General features: G+C 38.5%; 1 protein-coding gene across 3 annotated transcripts in view; it reads right to left on the reverse strand.

Annotated features, from left to right (window-relative positions):
- Positions 1–1,284: 1,284 nt before the first annotated feature.
- The window catches only part of HEATR5B (HEAT repeat containing 5B), a 48,555-nt gene continuing 26,743 nt past the window's right edge, over positions 1,285–23,096 (reverse strand). For 2 of the 3 annotated variants that reach the window (XM_039352307.1, XM_039352305.1), the window contains exons 24-36: positions 21,486–21,737; positions 19,266–19,447; positions 17,256–17,324; positions 16,660–16,839; positions 12,980–13,217; positions 11,192–11,449; positions 10,563–10,690; positions 9,924–10,068; positions 8,574–8,843; positions 6,097–6,321; positions 5,377–5,528; positions 3,639–3,852; positions 1,285–1,839 (exon numbers count right to left, since the gene is read on the reverse strand). In XM_039352307.1, coding sequence (XP_039208241.1) covers positions 1,535–1,839; positions 3,639–3,852; positions 5,377–5,528; positions 6,097–6,321; positions 8,574–8,843; positions 9,924–10,068; positions 10,563–10,690; positions 11,192–11,449; positions 12,980–13,217; positions 16,660–16,839; positions 17,256–17,324; positions 19,266–19,447; positions 21,486–21,737 — 2,618 coding nt within the window. In that variant the 3' untranslated portion in view covers positions 1,285–1,534. The remainder of the gene's footprint in view (positions 1,840–3,638; positions 3,853–5,376; positions 5,529–6,096; positions 6,322–8,573; positions 8,844–9,923; positions 10,069–10,562; positions 10,691–11,191; positions 11,450–12,979; positions 13,218–16,659; positions 16,840–17,255; positions 17,325–19,265; positions 19,448–21,485; positions 21,738–23,096) is intronic. The other variant, XM_039352306.1, reaches the window with a different exon arrangement.

The raw sequence follows: 23,096 nt of genomic DNA on the forward strand, positions 1-23,096 counted from the left end.
TGTGTCTCTCTCCCTCCCTCCCTCTCTATCTGCCCTTGGTCTGCCACTCCTCTTCCCCCCCCCGCTCTCTCTCCCCCCCTCTCTCTCCCCCCCTCCCTCTCTCTCTTTCTCCCCCCCCCCTCCTATCTGCTGCTCATCTGGCAAGCTTCAAGCTGTTGTCCAACAAGCTCAGGAGTAAGCAACCTCGTCTCTTTTATGACTCATGGACTTCAACTCCCAGAATTCCTGAGTCAGCCTAGCTGGGCTAGCTAGCTCTCTCCTGCCCTTCCTGCTTCCTGCTTCCTGCAGAGACGCAGCAAAGGGAGGAGCTCTGCCCAGTAAGCTTTTCAGCTCCTCGGAGAACACTGTGAGTGCACTCTTTTACACATACACACACACACACAAAAACACACACACACACACACATACAGAGAGAGAGAGAGAGAGAGAGAGAGAGAGAGAAAGAGAAGCAGGGAAGCGCAATTGCCTCTCTCTGTCTCTGTCTCTCTCTGCAAAGGCAGAGGAGGCTGGGAGCCACAGGGGAAGGCTCAAAGAGCCGCATGCGGCTCCGGAGCTGCAGGTTGCCGACCTGTGCACTAAGGCAATGATGGTGAACCTTTTACATAAACCGAATGCCCCAAAACCGTCCCGTCCCCGCTTCGCCTCCCACCCTGCCTGTTCTGCCCCCACCCGCCTCCTGTCCCGCCCACCCGCAGGGCCATGCACCGCCTCCATGGCAGATCGCCCACGCAGTCCTGCAGCGCCATGGCAGCCACACCCTCCACTTACACCTCCACAGCATCATCTCCACGCTATGGAGCATAACGGCAGAGTCTTGTCCCTGCTGCCCAGCTATGTCCTTGGCTGCACTGCTCCATGCGGGCTGCGCCCAGGGGCAACTCTCCTCCAGGGGGGCTGCTGGTGAGGAGGGGCCTGCAGGGGGAGGTGGGGCTGGGGCGATGGCATACGTGCCCACAGAGAGGTTCGCCACCACTGCACTAAGGGAATACATTCGGGTGCTTCATTTATAGCTGGATAAGAGCTAGTAGAAGCTACTGGAGAACCATATGCAAGACTGCATGTTTACCATTTTTGAATTCCACATCAAATTGCTTTCACTGAAACCACTGATATACTGCAATGTGACAACAGCTATTGTTCTTTTTTAAAATGCTGTATAAGAAAGCAGTGTAACTCACAAGTTTCCACAGATAGTACTTAGTGGAAAATATATACCCACTATATATAGTTTCAGAATAAACGAGAACTCAACATTCTAAAAAGAAAGACAAAGACTACATAAAACACATTGTTAAAAGAGATAGTTTAACACAACCTCAGATGCACGATCAACTTACTCCATTTCATAAAAATCTATGTACATCCAGATATCACCTTTCTTTCAATGCATAGATTTCAAACCATAATACAACAATCCCCTAGAAACATTCATTGGCAATGTAGAGCCTGTTAACAGACAATGACAAATAGAGAATGAGATACAGCAGCACAGAAGGAATGATGTATTTCTTGATGATGATTGTTCCAACAAGAATCAGAAAAAGCTAGTTTTAAGTTTAATTGTTGGTGTGGAATGTACTGTGGGCGGTGGTTGCCTGGCAGCTGCCTTTGCTTTGCTTGCCTGACTTGCTCGTACTGCAGTTTCCAGTCGTGCTTTCAGTTCAGGAGCTGCTCCCATCACTGTCTTAAATGCATGAGGATAGAGGGGCCCAATGCGGGTGAGATCCTGGAGAGCAAATTCATGAAGTTCCTTTGATAGCAGGGATGCAGAAGAAAATGCATCTTCATTTAGTAAATAAGATATGAGTGTAGGGACGAGAAGAGCGAGCAATTGTACTCCTATGGAAAAAAAAAGAAATCAATTAAAATAATTAAAATTCAAGACTGACAATGTAGAATATCTTCAGCATATACTGTTAATATATTACTGTTAGAAAATAAACATCCCCCAAATAATGATGTTTGTTCTTGATAACATTTAAAAATGCCCAGTGGTAGAAAATAGAACAACTATTTTAAGGCCTTCACATCATTCAGCAATGTGATCAGTTCTAGTCTAGAAAATATTTCTCTAAAGTGCTTGGTTACTATGGGGACAGTTATAGAATAAAACTACATTTAGCAATATACTGAAGAGGAGGTGACTTTTATAGATATGCTATTTGAATCTGTCACATGGATAAGAGAATTAGAATATCATAATCTCGTATTTCAGATTGGTTGCCACAGATAGATGTGCTCTCAAGAATGTGGAGAGGCTCTATCTAGGCATATTGCCTTATTCCTTTTAATAGAAATATATATGCCTAGTTGTCTCTTGCATTTGAATACAAATATACATATTTAAGTGAAAAGGGTGTATCTACCCATCCAACTACATGTCCATAGCAGGATAATTTGTGAACAGGATAATTTTTACACAGAAATTATTTATTAGAAATTCTAGGTTTTAGGGCAATGTGTTGCAAATGAAGATCTTTTTTTTTTTTGCTGATTAAACTAATAAAATCCAAGGGACATTGTTTTTCTTAAATAGCTCACAGAGCAGATACTAGGCATTAGGATGATCTAGCTAAGGGCTTTTCAACCTTTTCACCCATTGTACCACTTTTAGGAGATGGCAATATCCGAGTACCACCAGTCGCCTAGCAAGGGGTCAAAAACTTGATGACCAAAAAAAAAAAAAAACCCCCAGAAAAAAGTGATAAAAGTACAGGTAGTCCTCGACTTAAAACAGTTCACTTAGTGACTGTTTGAAGTTACAATGGCATTGAAAAAAGTGCCCCCCCAAGCCACAGCCAAGCAAGACACCTGCCTCCCCACCCGGCGGTGCTCTTCCTCCTGTCCAAGGTTTTCATTGTTGTGAGCATTTCTGTTGAGGATTGGCAGTGGGGGTGGGGTGGGGGCTGTTTGGTTTTTATTCCCCCCCCATCTGCTGGGTGGGGTTGCAGCAGGTTTTGGTCACTTCTCATGACCCTAGGACACTGTGACTGTCATAAATATGAATCAGTTGCCAAGCATCTGAATGTAAATCACAAGACCCTGGAGATGCTGCAACATTCAGCTGATTGGTGCTTCTTCAGGGCTCAGCAGAAGCACCAGGATCAGCGCCAAGCTCCAGCTGGAGCCTGGCGCTGATCCTGGCACTTCCACTGAACCCTGACAACCCCGAAGAAGTGCTGATAAGCTGGAAAGTGGCACTGATCCTGGCGCTTCCGTTGAGCCCTGACAGCCCTGCAGCTCCAGCCATCTCTCGCTCAGGCTTGTGCGGTGCTGCCACCAGTTCAGCTCATTCCCCTCCCCCGCTACCACTTTTCTAGGATGGTCGTGTACCACCTGCCAGGTGCCAATGTGCCACAGGTGGTACCCATACCACTGGTTGAAAAGCCCTGATCTAGCTCCAGTTAACTTTATCTCCCAGAATTTTAACTGCTCTAGATGGCTCCATGTCAGAATATTACACAATATCCTTGGAATATCACTGTCTTGCATTTAGGAAAAAGAGGGTAAGTGCTACACTTAACCAAAATATGTGGTACAAGATGAAATCTATTCAATCTCAAGAATGCTTCAGCTTTTACCACCTGTTAATGTGCTCCAACAAGATAAGTATGGTAATTCTCAATCAAGGTACTTACTATTCTGCTCCTCACCAAGCGCAACCAGTGTTTCAAGAACTTTAATTCCTTCCTGGATTGCTAAGAGTTCTGTTTTGTTGTTTGGACGGTTGTTCTCCACACCTTTTAGTTTCTCAACCATTATTGGTGCCAGGGAATGTATATATGGGGTAGAGAGAGCACGATTTGTGTGTTGGAATATAGAAAGTAGAAGATGGTAACATTTGGCTTGAACCTAATCAGAATACATAAATATAGCTGTGTTGGTAAGAATTTCCCATAAAATATCACGCTCAATTTAATCTTAAAAGAAAAAAAGCAAATAAAATTGCAACAATGGAGTCATATTTATTATCTACCTTGTAAACCTTTCCATCATGAAAGCTTTTTTTTTTTAGCTTATCTTTCTGTGGGTCAAAAATTGCATACTTCATTCATGACACATACAGGTCCAATCTCACTGGATTCAATCAAATGCTTCTAGCCACAGTAAAAAGGATTTTTGGAGAGGTAATATAATATTCTGCCTATTTTTTCACAGTTCCATATGCCAAGTGGAACACTGTATGAATATTCAAATGTGAAATATTTCAAACCAAACTATGTTGCACACCCTTAATACAAATACATATTCTCATCTAAGGCATTCTAGCCAATATGATCCTTTTTCAACAACATGATTATTAATGCTTCAATGGAGACAGAAATGTTTATCAGATAAACCTGGCTTGTCAATTTTTTTTTTATTTCTGATCTGTTCTCTAGTTTTAATTTTTAGGGTAAATATGTCAAGTTAACTAAGCATATATCAGAAACCTTATTTTTTAATTTGCTTTGTTTTCTTATTTTATTTTATTCCAAATGAAGTGTATGGCTGTCCAGCCCACAAAATGCAACTGTTGTTCAGCTAAAAATAAAATAAGATAAACAATAAATGTAAAATAAAGAAACCACAGCAATGGACTATAAAGAACGCAAAAGCCAAAAGTGCAACATATTCGAAACCTTAAAGTAATTCTGCAGATGGACTTATCCAACGTTCTAACTGAGTGAGCTTGGAAGGAAAATCAAGTTTTAAAGCCATATGGAAGATAAGAGTTGTTTTGTCAGATCTTGTGGGCTAGGCAGACTTAATCAAGATCAACAGTCCTATAAACAACTAGGCCCTATGTCATGAAAGGCTTTATAAATAATAACCAGCATCTTGAATTGCACCCAGAAGCCTACAGGAAGTCAATGCAGCTCAAAAAGTAGTGGTATTACATGGGTTATTGTGATATGCCCATAACTATACATACTATTGCTTTTCAGTAGTATAAGACCATTTCCACATAAAATGCATTCTAATAGTTGAAGCATGATCAAGGCATGAATGACTGTTGAGCAGGGCTCCCAATTCAGGATTAAGCCCAACTGGCATATAAGGAGTTACAGTTTTTATTCCCTATTCAGATCCCCCAAAGTCTCTAAACGCTGATCAAATCCTGTAGGCCAGGGGTCTTCAAACTTGGCCCTTTTATGACTTGTGGACTTCAACTCCCAGAATTCCTCAGCCAGGCATGCTGGCTGAGGAATTCTGAGATGTGAAGTCCACAAGTCACAAAAGGGCCAAGTTTGAAGACCCCTGCTGTAGCCCTTTGGAGAGCAGCTGCAAAGAACTCCAAGGCCAACAGAGAACAATCTGATCATAATATGGTACTGATAATAACATATATGCAAAATAATATCTAAAGGGATAAAAGCTAAATGACTTACTCACCCAAGGATCAGATGAATTCAATGCTGTTTTAAATCTGTTAATGCAGCCATTTTGCAATGTTTGCACACCAATTATTTCAGAGCTTGCAGACCAAAGGAAGAGTGTAATAGCCGTAAGCATACTTACTTCATCTAAAGTAGGCTTGGAGGCTTCTGGGGAAATAAAACAAAAAGATGCTGAAAAAGAGTTTGAGACAGGGTAATATAACAGCTATTTTCAAGAGTGAAGATGCTGAAAAATATGCAATGTTCCTGATTTCAAAAATAACAATCTTTTACAGGACAATCGATCAAAATATTTTTTTTGATTAAACAATAATTTTATAATGTAAATGAAAGTGGTACTAAGACAGTAAGAACCTATTTTGCTAACTTTGTGGGAAAAATCAACTTTGAATGAATTGAACTATATGAATTTTTAAAAGTGACATTTTACAATACTTACTGAATTTGATTAATTAATCAGTCCTGTCTAATAAAAAATAGAATTTCACATACATGTGAATTCCTTCAGCATGTATGGAAAAGTAAAATACTGTACGCATTAAGGAAGATTCTGAACTCTGCTCCATCAACAATGTGAATACAATACTATTTGCCTTGAATTCCGTACCCTTTTCTATAAATCTAAACATGCAGTATATTGATATAATTGTACCATGCAAATCAGCTAGCTTTGCTTCATTTTAAAAAGATGCTACAGTGATAGCATGAAAATTACCTGGTTGAGAGTATTCCAAGATTGAGGCTAGGGTGCTGCGGATAAGATTTGTCCACTGTTTATGAATATTCTCATTCATACTCATTGGAAGAGTTACTATGTTTTTCAGTCCCTGAAGTGCTGCACTGACTGGTGGTAGGATCTGATTTCCCACAGTTTTTATAGCAGTATCTTTCAACACTTGTATTATTAGAAAGAGGATAGTGGGTAATATAGTCATAGATCCTAAAACATAAAGTAACTTTATATCAGATACTTTCAGAATGCACAAGAGGCATGATCAATGCCAAACACAAAGTATTCATGAGTAACTACCATCCTGGGCTCTTTTGATGAAAAAAATCTTTTTCTTTCTTTCTTTCTTTCTTTCTTTCTTTCTTTCTTTCTTTCTTTCTTTCTTTCTTTCTCATTCATTCATTCATTCATTCATTCATTCAATTTGTATGAATACCATTCTCATTTAAATCAGCAATCTCCAACCTTTCAGGTACTAGGGACCAATTCCATGGAGAAAGATTTTTCCACAGACTGGAGGGGGCGTGGTTTTGTGTGCTGCCTGCACCCCGTGAATGGGGCTTTGCTTGTTTGCAAGGCCCAGTTTCTGACATGTTGCAAACCAATGTCAGTCCATGGACTGGGGGTGGGGACCCCTGATCTAAATAACTTTGAGCAGATCACAACAGGTGAAAAAAACAATCCAATAAAACAAGTTAAAAAAACTAATACACAAACATAAAAATCATAATCAAATTCATTATAAGAGACAGAATTCATTTTCTTCAACTCAACACAGCCACTGTAAATGCTTCCCACTACTGTCAGGATCCCAGACATGGCAGCAGAGCCATGTCTTCAGGGTATTCCTAAAGGGAAGGGGATTAGAGCCCATTGTCTGACAGATGTTCCACAGGTCCTTTTTATCATGGCATAAAAAGCTTTCTTCCTGAATCCTGTCAAATGAAACTCTTTTGTGAAGGGGACCTGTAACATGCCTCTCCTGATAGTGGGTAGATGTAACTGGGGAAAGGCAGCCTCTCAAATTACCTGGTCCCATGCCATATAGCAGGGGTCCCCAATCCCTGGGCCATTCAAAACCCGGCTATGGAAGCAGCAGGCAAGTGCATGCATGCAATTCCACTTGCACATGCAGCTCCATGTACCCGCCGCTTGCACAAATAGACCTGCACAGGTGCGGGTGCTTGCTTGCACTCACATGGAACCATCCCCTCTGCCCCCCCCCCCCGGTCTGCAAAACCAGAAAGGTTGGAGACTACTGCCATGTAGGGCTTTACTGGTCACAACCAGCACCTTGAATTGAATTGAAACTGGAGGCATACTGGCAACCAATGTGGCTTGAACAGCAGAGGTATAATGTGCACTGATTGAGAAGGACACATAACTTCACACTGATGCATTCTGTACCAGCTGCAGCTTCCAAATGCTCAAGGGCAATCCTGTGTAAAGCACATTACAGTAATCCATTCAAAAGGTGACCAGGGCATGAATGACTGTGAATATAGCCTCCAGGTCCAGGAATGGGCACAACTGGTATGCAATATGGAGTTGTATAAAGCAGGGGTCCCCAGTCGATGGACCAGTACCAGTCCGTGGCATGCCAGCAACCGGTCTGCACAAACAAGGAAAACCCCACTCACAGAATGCAGGCAGCTCACAAAATCACGCCCCCTCCGGTCCACGGAAAAACCTCTCTCCATGTAACCAGTCCCTGGTGCCTAAAAGGTTAGGGATCTCTGGTATAAAGGATCCTCTGGACCAAAGCTGCCGTCTGCCCTTCAAGAAGAAGACGTGAGTCCAGGAGAACCTCCAGACTGTGCCCTGAATCAGTTTGGGACAGTATGATTTCAAAGGTGCAACTCCTTAAAGAAATTACATCTTTTGTCCGATATTATGCAAGAATGCTGGAGAGATGTGTTTGATTTAGAGAGGTGTTTGATTATGCATGCACTTACACAGACCAATTCAGATAATTGATTAGTCCTATTAAATATTAACCAATGAAGAAATACAGGAAAGACACATGGCAAAAAATGCACATAAAAGATATGCCATAGATAAGTAGTGGTAGGAGGTAAATGTGGTTAATGCCCTTTTTTTAAGGTGTAACAAAGATTGTTCTAAAGAAAAGGAAATGTCCGAAACTGAAATTAAGGAATCTAGGGACTCTTAAAAAAGAAAAGACAAACTTAAGCTTACTCAAGTTCTCTAAGGCCCATAGAATAATAAAACACATCTTAAAATCTCTTTTAGATTTGTATGCTTGTTTTTGTCCATTCTATCACCAAGCAATGTTCTGTCCATTATTAAGTGTCACACACCACTTCCTAAACTCCTGCTGCTTGCTTAAATACTCTCCATACACTTTGTTTTGTTTAAATTTGGGTTTTTCATTTCACTGAAAAGAATTAACATTTTGCGGAACCCACTGATTGAATTTTGAGAAAGATCTATTATACTACCAGCTGGGGAACAAAGAGTGGGTAGATCAGACAGGATGGCAACAGTGGCAGCCACCAGACGAGCACTTTCTTCTGGGAGCTGGGTTCTGCTGAAAGAATGACTTGGAGAATCTGACATTTTTGTGCTCAGATGTGGCATGTGTCGCACAAGGATAAACATTAGAAGTTCCATAGCAGCAAATACAAGAGATTTTCCTGGCACAAGACCACCACTCTCTCCTCCTTCACCCAGCCCACAGCTGTTGTCTTTTTCTTTTGCATCTTCTTCATCTACAAAGACAAAAAATGGAGAAATAATATAATATGAAATTCATGCAAGACATTTTAGAAAATGTTACCAATTGCATACATTAAAAACGAAGTTTAAATGAAGCAATCAACTGAAACTCATAAGTAGTCAAAAGCTCACAGGTTGTATTTGTTTTCTATTTCTTTTTTTATAGAAACTAGTGAAAACAAGATGAGAGATGACAGAAAGTATATGCTAATATCCAAATTAAAAAATACAAAGATATGAATACATTCCATTTTAAATCAGTAAGAGATAAACTGTCAAAGCAAAAAACATCCAATGTTGACATAAACACTGAGTGACCCACCCATTTTTTTGCTTTGCTTCTATCATAATTGCATCAATGTATATCAAATTATTCCATTAAGAAAAGCTTTGCTTTTATTCTTATTTCCTTTGTACAAATTAAAAAAACAAGCAAATAAAGAAAAAATATACATAAACCTGCATATACAAAGCTAAATGTGACAGATTTATTTTCTTTTCTGACAAGGACAATAAAAACGTTTTCAACATTTTAAATTGTTTTCCTTATATTTTGCATGATAATTCACCTCATATCCCTGAAGCTAAAAACATACAGGATAAAAAATCATGAGAGGACATCAAATCTTCTCATGAACAACGTCCCTTAGAATTCTAAATAAACATCCAGGCTTATAACTTGGCACTGATCTGGTGGGGTTTTTTTTTTCAACTTTTCTTCTCTTTTAATTTATTTTAAATTTGAAATTATGTACAGTATAGCTGCTATTAAATTTCTATTTTAATTAGCTGAGGTACAAAAGTCCAAATAAATTTAAAATGTCATACATAAAATCATGTTACAGCATTTCAGAGCAAAAAATATTTTATTAAAGATATTTGTTTTTAATGTTGCAAATGTAATCTGGACATATTTTAAATATTTTGTAAATTCAAAAATGAACATCCAGGACCAGGGCAGACATTGGTCAGTTAAGCCAATACATGATTCAAGAGGACAGTTTTACATAGCCTGTTTCATTATTTTTCTAATCTGGACATCTGCAGCATGCAAAATAACATGTATTTCTTACTCAATGTATTTCTTTTGTCTTGTAAATGATCTTGAGCAGCTCTTATAATCTGTTGCACAACTTCTGTAACTAAGAGTTGAACTGAAGGAGGATTGCAGGTCAACAAGAGTCGATGTAGCACGCTCAGAAGTTCGACACCAAGTAGCTTAGAAAATTAATTGTAAGCAGAATTTTCAAAAAATGACATTTGCAATATTCCATCCTATTTTTGATACTGTCTTCTAGCCTCTTATTTAATTTATATTTGAAAGATTGTTCAGAGCAATGGATCATTTTAAGCATTATAAGCTTAAAAATGAAATAAGATCAAGGGCATCATTTTCCCACCTTACAAATGGTTAATTTCAAGTAATTTTACTTCAATTACTTTTGTGCACTTATTAAAATGAAACCATTACCTTTCATTGTTTTTTTTAATGCTTTGGTTAGCATTTTGTTGTTAGAGGTCTAAAATAATGATTTGTTATTTGATTACATTTTTTTCTTAATAACTATTAATAAGACCAATAAGGGAAGACACCAACTAATATTTCATAGGCATTTCCAGTCTCTGAAAATTACATTTTCCTTTCCTTTCATTTTCAATCTGTTCAATACTCTGCATGCTTAATGGACTACAATAATTTGTCTGCAACATACCTGATCTTCTGCAATGTGGATTCTAGCACAAGAGGAATCTAGTAAAGTGTGCAGTGCTTGCAAGCAGGACATAACATGTTCGACAGGCTCTTCTGGTCGAGGAGAACATAGAAACTGTATGCTAACACCTGGGGAGCAAATTACTTTAAGTTTATAAATAGTAAAGTAGTATTTTTTGCAGATTTTAAGGCATACATAAAGTACGGGTCCTACCGTAAATGCCGGCGTATAAGACGACTTCCGCGAGCGCTGAAATCGATGCTAAAGATGGGGGTCGTCTTATACACCAAGTCGTCTTATACGCCGGAAATACTGGTAGTTTCCGGCGTATAAGACGACGTTCTAGGAATGCAGCCCGGCTATAAAGACGGGGGTCGTCTTATACACCGGGTCGCCTTGTACACCGGCATTTACGGTAATAGTTTTTACACGCAGAAGCTGTATATTAAATCTTTTTAATTTTTAGTTTCATCAGGACAGTGTTTTCACACACTACAAAGAAAGATCTGGGTATTCTTGAAACCAGAATAGTTCTGTTTTAGTATTGCCATAAGAATCCTATTATTTGATAATGTGTGATAAATCAATAGATACACTACAGACTTCTGTAATAGACTGAAAAGCATTACCTAAAATCAAATGCATTCTATCTTTATTTATTTCTTGCAAGGTTTTGGTGGAAGGTGGCGTTTCTGATGCTGGGTTTAACATAATGGGTGCAGCATGCTTTTGTGGAGGTGTTGCTGCTGATGCATCTTCTGTTTTTTCATAGGCATTAAACCCTGTACTGTTTAGCCATAGTGCAATTGCATGTAAAATTGGGGTCCATGAATTCCGATAATGTAGTCTAGCTGTATCAATAGTCTCAGGAGTGTAAAATGCTCCACCTGTTAAATAATCATAATGCATTTTTAATAAGAGATAGAGACAATAACAATTATACTACCATTTTAATACATGTTTGTAATATATCCCATAAGACACAGAAATACCTGATCTCTCTTGTTTGGAATTCGAAGCTAAAGAGAGCTGGACCTCTTTGGTTCTTGGAATGGGAGATAATTATGGATATCAGACTTGTAAGCTAACAGGAGCTATCAAAAAATACCCTGGAAGGCAGCAATGGGAAATCACTACAGTATCTCAAGAAATCTACACAGTAAAATAGGAGCAAAGCCAAAGTCAAGGGAATCTTTACAATATAGGTGCCCCACCCCCCGGCATGGTTCACATATCCATTTTAGATAATGAGAGATTTCAGCATATGTGTAAATATTTTCATTGAGTCAATCCAGTCACAAAGTTCCGAACAGCTTTTGTGTGGCAGCTTTCTCCTCAAAAGTATCTTGCTTGGTTGGTAATGAAATGACTTACCTTTTTATACCACATGGCTCATGCTGACTTGTGTAGCTCTGTCACAATCTAAATCCATTATTGGAAGCTGGCTCTCCAATTTCCTCAAGATGACCGAGGGCAGTACTAGAGTCCAACAGTGTTAACTGTGAGCCATCTACAAACGATACTAGCATCCAGTGGAGTCTGGATTGTGGTCTGCAGACTGATGATGCCAAGCTCTCAATTGCAACAGTGGAAAGCTGTTCACTGACCTTTCAACCTTGCTCTGACTGCTGAGTGGCCTGCAAGCAGCCAGCAGCAGAATCAAGCAGACCCTTTACAGATATTGTGAAAGACCAGTTTGGAATGAAGAAGTTGGGATGAGACACGTGAGGCACAAAAAAGGCTCAATGAGCTGTCCCAAAGAAAAAGGCCAAAAAAGCCATATGAAGCCCCACAACCTAGCAAGCTCCACTGTGACTAAGCAAGGAAGAAGAGAAGCAAATACAAATACATTATGAAAACAAGTGTTGTGGGAGGAAGTCTTGTGGGAAGCAATGGATGATCAAAGGCTCCAATTAAGTAATGGCTTGATAACCATTTATCCATCCTTTACACTGGAACAGAGCTTTTATAATTATAAAAAGACAGGATTCATGACATGGCTGCTTAATATGATTCCAGTATACCATACTGATTGTCAAATTATCAGAAAAGTTGAACTACTGGTATCACTTATGTATACCAAACTGTTTCATGCATGAGGACTTGAGGCATGATTAAAAGCACTGTATTTAAAAGGGACATGATATAAAAATATTGCTGATACATGCAAGGGCTAAGTAATTAACTTATAAATGTCAGGATTTTTTTAAATCAAGGATCAGGGTGATTTTTTTTTTTTTTTTTTTTTTTGCTACACCTTCCCTCGCTGCCCAAATGCTTTTGACCAAAAGTAATTGTACCCTTGTATTTTTGCAATGTTCTGTCATGTCAGAAATGACAGCAGAGTAAATTGATAATCATCCTAATGTCTGTTTTTTACCTTTGTAAGTGGTTTCTGAATAAAATTTATGCCTTACCGTCTGGAGGAAGCTGACTTGCAAATTCAGCTGGTAATGTCAAAAGAGCATAGTCTTTAAGCGCAGCTAACCAGAGACGGCTAAGAGTGGGCAGCTCTGGTTGAACAAGGGTTATTAGACTATCTGGTGGCAGTTCATCTACTGCGCCATAATCGTTGTCATCATCCCCTCCATTTTTTGCTGCTTTCTTTGGTTTGGTCTCTGCTTCTTTTTTAATCTTCATAGCCACAACATATACCTTTAGATAAAGTATATGCAACGTATTACTAAATGTGTGGAGAATATAAAATATATCTTACATGTCATTAAACATGTTGAACTCTGATTGCTTTAAAAACTTAAAAAAGAGAATTTGGATAGTGACTGAATTAGTTTTACTAGTACCATTATATATATTGTAAAGAAAGTGTCTAAATACTATTGAATAACAAGAAAATTTTAGTAATCACATTTTTCATCAAATTACAAGTCCTCTGATATTCATTCTCACCACAATCCAAGAAAATAGCTCTTTATTTTCTTGACTGTTTTGCATTCAGGGAAGAGAGACTGAGATAAGAATGTTGCCTAAGATCAGCCAGCAAGTCTGTACGTGCAATGTATTTCATTTAAAAACTTTGCATACCATACTAGCTCCCAGTTATTGTGCTTTATGTGTGCATTAAATTTAGTGCAAGAAATGAAAACTCTTAGGAAATTTCTTAGGAAAGTATCCTAATTTACATTGGCTTAAAGCACTATAGCAGTATTTTTCAATTTAATTTAAAGGCTCAGTAACCATGAGGTTAAAAAAAAAACTTTAAAAACAGATGTATTAGAAATTTTAAATGAAAACGTATAAGAGAAAATCCTAAGAGAGCTTAGGATTTGGGCAAGAGCTCTGTATTATACCATAACACACATTATATAAAAGCAGGACTCTCCCCTGCCACCGCTGTCTTTTTTCTTAATTCTCACAATCTCCAAAGGGGATAAAATTTTAAAGGATCATCATTAAGATGAACTAAATTCAAACCTAAATGTACAGCAGACCGGAAATTTACAGAACCAGAATGAATTGAAAAATATCAGTAACCAATTCTTCATTACAGTCTGTATAAAATATGCAGTACAGGCAATTAACATGTTAATATAATCTGGAGAAGTGAAACGTGTAACACATGATATAGGGTAGCTTTGTCAGAAGCTATGTGCCTAATGAATAGCGCCTGAGGAACATGGGTAATTTCAATCAGAAGGGGGAGTGTAGATCTCAACAACATTACACTTTTCCATAACATTTAAGATCTATTGTCCTCATCAAATCACTCTGAACAGTAGAATATGGATATTAGTTAGATCATAATAAAGTCTGGCAGGGGCTGTGGGTCATTTAGCAAAATGTTAGAAATAAAATAAAATACTTTCCCTACAATTAAATTATGAAAGTGACTATCTTTTAGAGGTTATAAGTTTTAAGAAACACAAGATGCCACATAGTCCAGCCAGGATTGAGAATTTGAGAGGGATTGCTCAAAAAACATGACACAAATTGAGACTATCTTTGGGGGGGGAACCTCTGCATAAACGAAAATCTTGTCCTTATGAAAGATCAAATAGGGCCCATCTGAATGAAGGACATAAGTGAAATGTTATGCTATGCCATGCCATGTCAGAAAATGAAAAAGGCATATTCTGGAGACTAACAAGCAACAGCAACATGGGTAATACTGGATAGAATTTTTAAGAAGAGGACATACACTATGGAGAAACAAATTTGGTAAAACTTTTTCAAAACTGTTTTAAAACTGGGTGAAGAAAAATCAGTAAAGCCATCCATTAGGGCTACTGAAATTGCCACAGAAGTGATCCTTAGCTGAACGATCATAAATCTGAAAGTAGTTATGTCTAAATGCTCAGTCAAATTGTGTTGGGAGACAAATATTTTCCTGGGTAGCAGTTTATTTATTTGTATCCCACTTTTACTATTTTTACAAATAACTCAAGGAGATGAGCATATTTTCCCCACAACAACAACACTGTGAGGTGAGTTGGGCTGACAGAGAGAGTGACTAACCTGCCTTTCCTGGCTAAGATGGGACTAGAATTCATGGTTTCCCAGTTTCTAGCCTGGGGTCTTAACCACTAGACCAAACTGGTAATGGAAAAAGTTGATGAGGCCATTGCAGCATCAACAGAATAGCATATCTGCCCTGAATGATTCTGGCCAGATCCACAGAATCCATAAAAACAAAGGAAAAAAATACAAGAAATGTTGGAACCACTGGAACTAGAACTTACTTTCTAAAGATTAATAACCAAAGCCAGTTCTGCTGAAACAGGGGAGAATAATTGTTGACACAGATGGTGCAAAGCCTATTATTATGTGCTATTATGCTTCCTATTATTAGGGGCCCCCTGTAAGAGAAGAAGAGGGCCAGGATTGAAGCATGACATTTCTATCTGTGCACTGTTACTGCCAGTGCTTCAAGAAGCCTGCCAGTACAGTGCCATATTCTACCATAAAAGTGTGCACAGCTGCTATACAAGAAAGACATAAAATAGTGTATAGTCACTAAGATCTAGAGAACTGCACCTACATGCAAGTTATCAGTTAGAGCAGTGTTTCTCAACCTTGACAATTTTAAGGCATGTGGACTTCAACTCCCAGCAATGCTGGCTGTGGAATTCTGGGAGTTGAAGTCCACATGCCTTAAAATTGTCAAGAGTGAGTTAGAGTGATCTTACTGTGGTCTGGATAGTGCCTATCACAATCCCAATAATGGGAGCAAACTTTGCATGAATGGTGGTACCTTGAGAAAAGACTGAGCTATTTCAAAATAACTGCTGCTCCTGGAAGTACATGCCAGATAGCTAGAAGGCTCAAACATACTCTGGTCGAGATAGACAAGCTGGAAACTAGGAGCCATATCAATTCTGACAACATGAAACATGTTGACATTATAATAGCTTGTTTTGCTCTGTCAACATAACAGTTTATGTAGTTTAAAGTTATTTTCACCACATTTCCTATGTTTTAATGGGGGTTTTGCAATTTTGAGCTGTGAAGCTAGGCTGCTTGTTGATCGTTGACATACTGACACTTTTGCCTTGAGAAATATTGACTCCTAATGTAATGTCATGTTGGAGACTAATCATTGATCAACTGGACATCTGGAGAAATAGAAGATGAAGCTGCTACCTCTTGTTAAAGCAAATTAGAAGAGAAGCAGAGGCTTTTAAATCGAGGGAGCTAACACAGAACCACATGCATGAATCACAACAGCCACAACTGTAAGCAATAATTATTCTTTCTCTGTAACCTCAAATACCACTATCGCTATTTCACAATGTTATCCAACTTTATGGAACAGACTCATAACTGGAATTAAGTACTGCCAGCAAGAAGAGCATTGATAGTGATTTTTTTCTCCTCCATTCTGCCAGTGAAAATACTCAGCTAGGCTGAAAATCTTCCAAATATCACTCAAGTAATTGTTTTATGCTTAGAACCTAAAAAAGAAGGATGTTGCTTGCAATAGGAGCAAGCAAGTTAATTGGCTAATTTTGGCTACATTTCTATGTTATGAAATCAAGAGAGGTACAGCAGGGAACTACAGAGCATTTGCACTGAATGCATCCTTCAGTACACAGGAAAGCTAGAATAACTAATTGCTAGATTGTAATTGCTAAACATTTACCTCTGCCCAGGCTTTGAGTACTGCCAGTTTTTCCATCGTAGTGGCACTCTCCCTATACAGCTGGCTGGAAGACCCTTTTCCTGTTTGTACTTTGTCCAAAGAAGAGACAAGAAGGTTGTGAACACGACGGAGGTCATTAAGGTCACTTACTACGCCACTTCCAATCCAAGCACTGCATACCTAAATGAAAGAATAGCTCCAATAAGGTATCAGTTCAAATCTCATCTCAGCAAAAGAGAGAACGGCTGATACAAAAGAAACGAAAAGAAATTTTCAAATTAATACAAATAATTATCCCCTGCCTTTTGGAAAAGCAGAAAGAATACCTCTCATACCAAAATGGGAAAATCCCTATGCATGTATCTTAAACACCTTCAAAGATAGTTAAACTGAACTATGATACAGACGATCAGAAAATTTAAAGAAAAGAGTTGCTTTCTCAGTATAATGTTCTAAGAAAAACACTGAAACAATATTTATACTACATATTTTTAGTCAAATTTTTAGTCAAATGTCCAATTTGCCGTCCATTTCTCTCTCATTTCCAGATATTGCCTTTTGAATTTTTGAAATTGCAATAATGCTTTTCTTTGTACCTGGCAAGCTTTTGCAGTTATATCTGAAGGCGTATCCTGGGAGAAAGCCGGTCTTAAAGCAGCCCCAACCTAAAGAAGAAAGCAAGCAAAACATTTCATATTTCAGCAACCGAAATTGGAATTCCTATATTCTATGTTAATTATTTCATCTATTAGTGTCATTTTCATTGAGAAACAACATCCAATTTTAGAAGCATACAGATCCATAAAGTACTGGTTTTTTTTAAAGTATTTTTTATACTAACATTTCTGTAATAAGCAATGGAATTAATGGTGTCAGACAAAAAGGAAGTAAGCACTTCATGCGATTTGAATGGATCTTTCATAGTGTCCCTCTATAAAGACCATGTTGATAATAATAATAATAGTAGTAGTAGTAAAGTTGGAAGGGACCTTGGAGGTCATCTAGCCCAACCCCCTGCTCAGGCAGGAAACCCTACACCATTTTGGACAAATGGCTGTCCAGTCTCTTCTTAAAAACTTCCAGTGTTGGAGCATTCACTGCTTCTGGAGGCAGGTTGTTCCACTGGTTAATTGTTCTAACTGTCAGGAAAGTTTCTCCTTAGTTCTAGGTTAGTTCTAGGATCTAGTCAGGTTTATTAATATCTTAGGTCAGGGGTGTCAAACTACTGGCCCGGGGGCCCGATGCGTCATGAGGAAACTACCCACTCCATTGCCGGCAATGGGGAAAAAGCTCTGATATATCACGCGACATCACGTGACGTCGCGAGTTTGGCATGTCTGTCTTAGGTGATTAAAGAAAGAGCAACTGTAATGACAGGATGGAGAGAACAAGATTGCTATTTGATACAGCTCTAGAATAACAGATATTCTTTTAAAGCAGTGGTGGCGAACCAATGGCACGGGTGCCAGAGGCGGCACTCGAACCCCTCTCTGTGGGCACACGTGCCATTGCCCCAGCCTTGCCTCCCCTCGTGACTCTCTCCTCTCCAGCAGCCCCCCTGAAGGAGAGTCACCCCCAAGCGTGGCCACACGGAGCAGTGCAGCCAAGGACATGGCAGCCAGGCAGCGTAGACAAGACTCTGCCGTTACACCCCATCATGCAGTTGATGCTGCAGGGTGCAAGCAGAGGGTGTGGCCGCCATAGTGCTGCTGGACTGCCTGGGCGATCTGCGGCGGGTCCTGGAGGCGGTGAATGGTACTGTGGGCAGGCGGGGTGGGGGATGGGGGGGCAGAGCAGGGGTGGGGCAGGGGATGGAGCGGGGGCAGTTTTGGGGCACTCGATCTCTAAAAGGTTCGCCATCACTGTTTTATAGGCTCTTTTAAGTTCAAATAAGTATTCACAGGAAACAAAAGATATGAATGAATAATTCACACTATATATTTTAGAATGTAATTATCTTAAATTTGTACGAGTCTAGAGCATCAGATCACAACCTTCATATGAAGTACTACTTTGTAACTGAAATCTTCTGTGTATAATGGAAAACAGCAATCACTATATGCCCCCTGAAAATATTAATGGATCCTTGCAATACAATTACATTAATTTTGAATACTTGACGTTTTATAATGCAATATAACAACTCTTAATATGGTCAAAATCTCATCAAATTGCCAAATCTCATACTGCTCTAACTTAAAACCTCATGAGATTTTCCTATATTTCTTCAAATGAATAAATGAATTAATGGTGTTTTTCTGAGACACACAATATAGTCTGCGTGCAGTACCCTCATACAGCAAAACAAAACAAGCAAAATCACATTAATTTTAACTGATGAACTTTGGGAAATTAGGGAATATTTTTTCTTGGAGTAATCCAACATTTTATGAAGAAATGCCTGACCTTGATTTTAGAGTCAATCCTCATAAAATGAAATCAAGAGTAAAGGTCTGACAGAACTCCATGTCTGTATACAGACCACTGTTATCCAAAAAGCATTGGTATATGCGTTCAAAACTCCGACACAAGCAATACTGGGATGAAAGGCATAGCTTTTTCCATCTGATTTTTAAACTGGCATATAAAACCCAAAATTATCTTACATTAGCTTGATACTGTTCTAGAATTACGTGGCCTGGAAACTCTGGCTCAGGAACTGCTGCAAATTTCTTGATAATGTCTTCAAGTGTTTGGAGACCAGCCATTCGCAGTTGATTGCTGTGGTCAGTTGCAGCCATAAATGCCATGCGAATAAGGTCTGAGAGATGAAGCACTAGAAGGTCATCTGAAAATAAAAACCAGAAAAGGACTTATTTCAAAAGCCACTCACAATTGGCCAGCTTTGATTTAAAAAAATGTAAGTTGCGCGTTTACTCCAGTTTCAGCAAAGCCAAGCCTCCCACCACCCCCCCAAAAAAACCTGAGCAAAAATATTGTTTCAAATGCCAAGACTTCTCTTGTATTCTTTTCAAGATAGGAATTTTAAAAAATAATGACACATGAGTTCATCTCATGTTCTGCAAAAGTCTAAACTATATTTAGCGAGCTCATCGTGTCTATTATTCACAGAAGAGCATGTGATCCTTTCTGAGATTCAAGCCATTGGTTAATTTGGTTAAGGGAACAATGCACAGTATTTTTGAAACAAAGGCTTAATTCAGATTATAAAACAGACCTATTCGAAGAGTACAAAGATGAGAAACACAGCCTACAATCATGGCTTTCTTTGCATTTAGCATCTTTTAAAACTTTACCTTATATCAACATTATATTGGATGTGCAAAAACTATGAGAGATGAAATGCATTTTTATGGACTTTCAAAAGACTGAATCCCTATACGAAATTTGTGTGTTAAAATGATGATGATTTATTTTATTGGAAATTGCTTCCCTGGAACATCAGCAAAAATTATATGGCATGAGCTATGAGAACATAAGGCATCTTCTGTTAAGGAAAAAAATCACTATTGGATGTAAATAAATTGCCTCCCTTAACATGCAGTTTCTAAAATCTCTAACAAAAATAATATTCAGTGTCTTGTTTTATAAGATACAGTATATCACAGAAACATCTGAACATTTTTTTTTTAGTGTCCCAACTTTTAAACACATTGGTCATTCAGATGATTCTGAAAAGCTCACAATGGTAGCCTGCAAAAAATGACTTGTTCCATCTTTGTACCACTACTTTCATTGTCTTTACATTTAAGATTTCTCTATTGAATTAACTATATTTTGCGTTATACCTGGCTGAGGAAACTATGATGAGTAGCTTTACAATAAACCACGGTCTGAGATATATTTAAAAGGTGAAAGAAAGAAGGAGGGAATGATATAAGAACAGTATTCAAAAGTGAACATCAGAATATTAAGGAGCAAAACATAATTTAAAATTTCTTCTTTCATCCAAATTTCAACTGTAGAAAAACAAATCTAAATAGGCAGCACATACTTCGATAAGCAATTTAAAATCTAGAACAGACATGTCAAACACAAGGCTCGGGGGCCACATGTGACCCACGAAGTGGTTTCATGTGGCCCATGAAGCCATCTTGGAAACAGTGAGGGAATGGCCCCCACTGCCTTGGCCCTGGCCCAGGCCGGCTGGGAGCCAGTGTACAATTTTGTGGTGGCCATCTATGCTGAAACGCATTCAATCTTAGCTCCACAAGGCCGTCTGGAAACAGCAAGGAAACAGCCCCTGCCGCTTCGGCCCTGCTCCCTGGGTGCATGCTGGGGAGGTGTCACCCTTTGTGAGGAATGAAGAAATGCACCATCGCTTGGAAGTGGTCAGCAAATGGCCCTTGCCTATTTCACATATCCAGCTTGGAGGGGTTTCAGCAGGCAGTGAGGCTCTTCCAGTGGACCATGCCTTGGCACTTGCCCTGGTCCCACCCCCTTCTGCCAGAGACCCTCAGATCTGTCCCACTCCTGCCTAGGCACCCACAGGCACCCTCAACGCGAATGATGTAGAGCTGGCCGTGCCCACCCAATAGGCACACCCACTCCACACTCACCCTGGCCACACCCACCCGGCTCCCCGAGGGCAACTGCAATGCTGATGTGGCCCTCAATGAAACTGAGTTTGACACCCCTGATCTAGAAGACAAAAAACCTGCAAGCAAACACACTTGTAATGTATCTCTGATGCATTTTGCTATATTATGTCAAATCATATAGCCTATAATATATTTTGAAATATAATATGGCTCCAACAATCTTTCATCAAAGCAAAAAGAATATCTGATTACTCATTCATGATATTTCAAAGTAGCTAAGAAACAAATTCAAGAAAAATGAAAAGAAAAAAGGCACTTCCTTACTTTTAGGATCTCTAAGTTTGGCAGAACGGGCTAGAGCTAGATCAAAGTGGGCTTTATTTGCATGTTCACAGAGCATGATAATTCGACACAGACAATCTGCGGCAAATACTCGAGTAGCCCAGCGAGGAGCCACAGAAGGCTTTGATTTATCTTCTTCACCCAGTGTAGTAAACATTGTATCATCATCCATTTCATCCTTCTTCTCCAAATCTTCATCTTTTTCACCTCCTAATGAAACTGTAGTTGTCATATCTGTATACGGTAAGAGATGTATTACTGGTACAAAATATTTAGGACTGAGGCCTGAATAAAATGTCCAAGATTAGTTATTAAAATAATATCATATAAAAGGGTGGAAGAACAGCTTTGTTTTCATCCAGTGAAAAGACAAGACAGCGTTCACAATTGGAATGCCATCACAAAGGCAGCTTTATTTCCGATCATTACCTCACCTAATGGTCCCATCTGAAATTAATAGCTCATATGAACCTTCATGTGAAATGCAAGTAATTTCAGGTATTGCAATTTCATAATTGCAGTTTTGCCTTTAAATAGCCTGTTTCTCAGGAAACTGTGGTAAAATTGTCAAGAATGTAGGCAACGTGTTAACATTTCTACCAAGAAAACAATGACACATAAAGGAGAAAAAAAGAAGACTGAATTTCACTACTTCCCAGATATTGTCACTTAAAAACCCTGCCTTATGTTTTGATCCATTTAAGCCATCTGAACCATTCAAACATTACATTTGCAGTACAATGTACACAATGTATACATTGTACACAATGTATAAAAAGAAAAATCATACAACTATATCTCAGTTACAAATGAAAGCAACTCAGAACAAAATAACATTTTGAAAAATCAGGAAATTCGTCTTTAAGGGAGAGAAATTAAAGAAAAGAAAGTATATGGCCAATTTGTTAAACTGTCACCCTTTTAATAATTAAAGATAAGCATTTTAATGTTTTACAAACCTTAGTTTCTTGTATTATGTTGCAATGAAATGCTTCAAAATATGCCTAAATAACTGAAATTATGAGTTCAATTATCTATTTGTGGAAAACACAATTAACATTTAAATCCATTTCATAGATGTACCATTAAAAGTCAGGAAAATATATGAATGGATTATTGATTGAGCTCACCTGCTTACAACCTAATTTTATAGCTAAATTTCAAATAATATGGTTTTAATATTTAGGCAGTTATAGCACAAAACTTAAAAATCACAGAACTTTTAGAGGGCCATCTCTACAAATACGCACCTTCTCCTTTATCTCATTCAAAACATTAATTTAAAAAATTCTTTAAAAAGCCACATTTATGAAGGGATTTATTAAGCCCCATTGCACAAATCAAAGCACAAAAACCATTCAAAGCTTTTTCCATTACTTCATCTGTTGTCTGAGGAAATATTTATCAGCTGTCCAGAGCTCATTGGAATTAGGTGGCCCATAAATTCAAATAAATAAATAAAAAGATTTTGGTTTATCATAGATGACCTTTTAATTATTTATACAAAGATTTGCCGAAGACACAACAGATTGCAAACTGAATAGTTCTTTTACAGTAAACAAAGAACCTCTATAGAAAGAGGAGACAACAAAT

The sequence above is a fragment of the Crotalus tigris genome, unplaced genomic scaffold (genome assembly GCF_016545835.1).
Source record: "Crotalus tigris isolate CLP2741 ecotype Arizona unplaced genomic scaffold, ASM1654583v1 scf7180000018420.1175843, whole genome shotgun sequence".
Taxonomy (NCBI): Eukaryota; Metazoa; Chordata; class Lepidosauria; order Squamata; family Viperidae; genus Crotalus; species Crotalus tigris.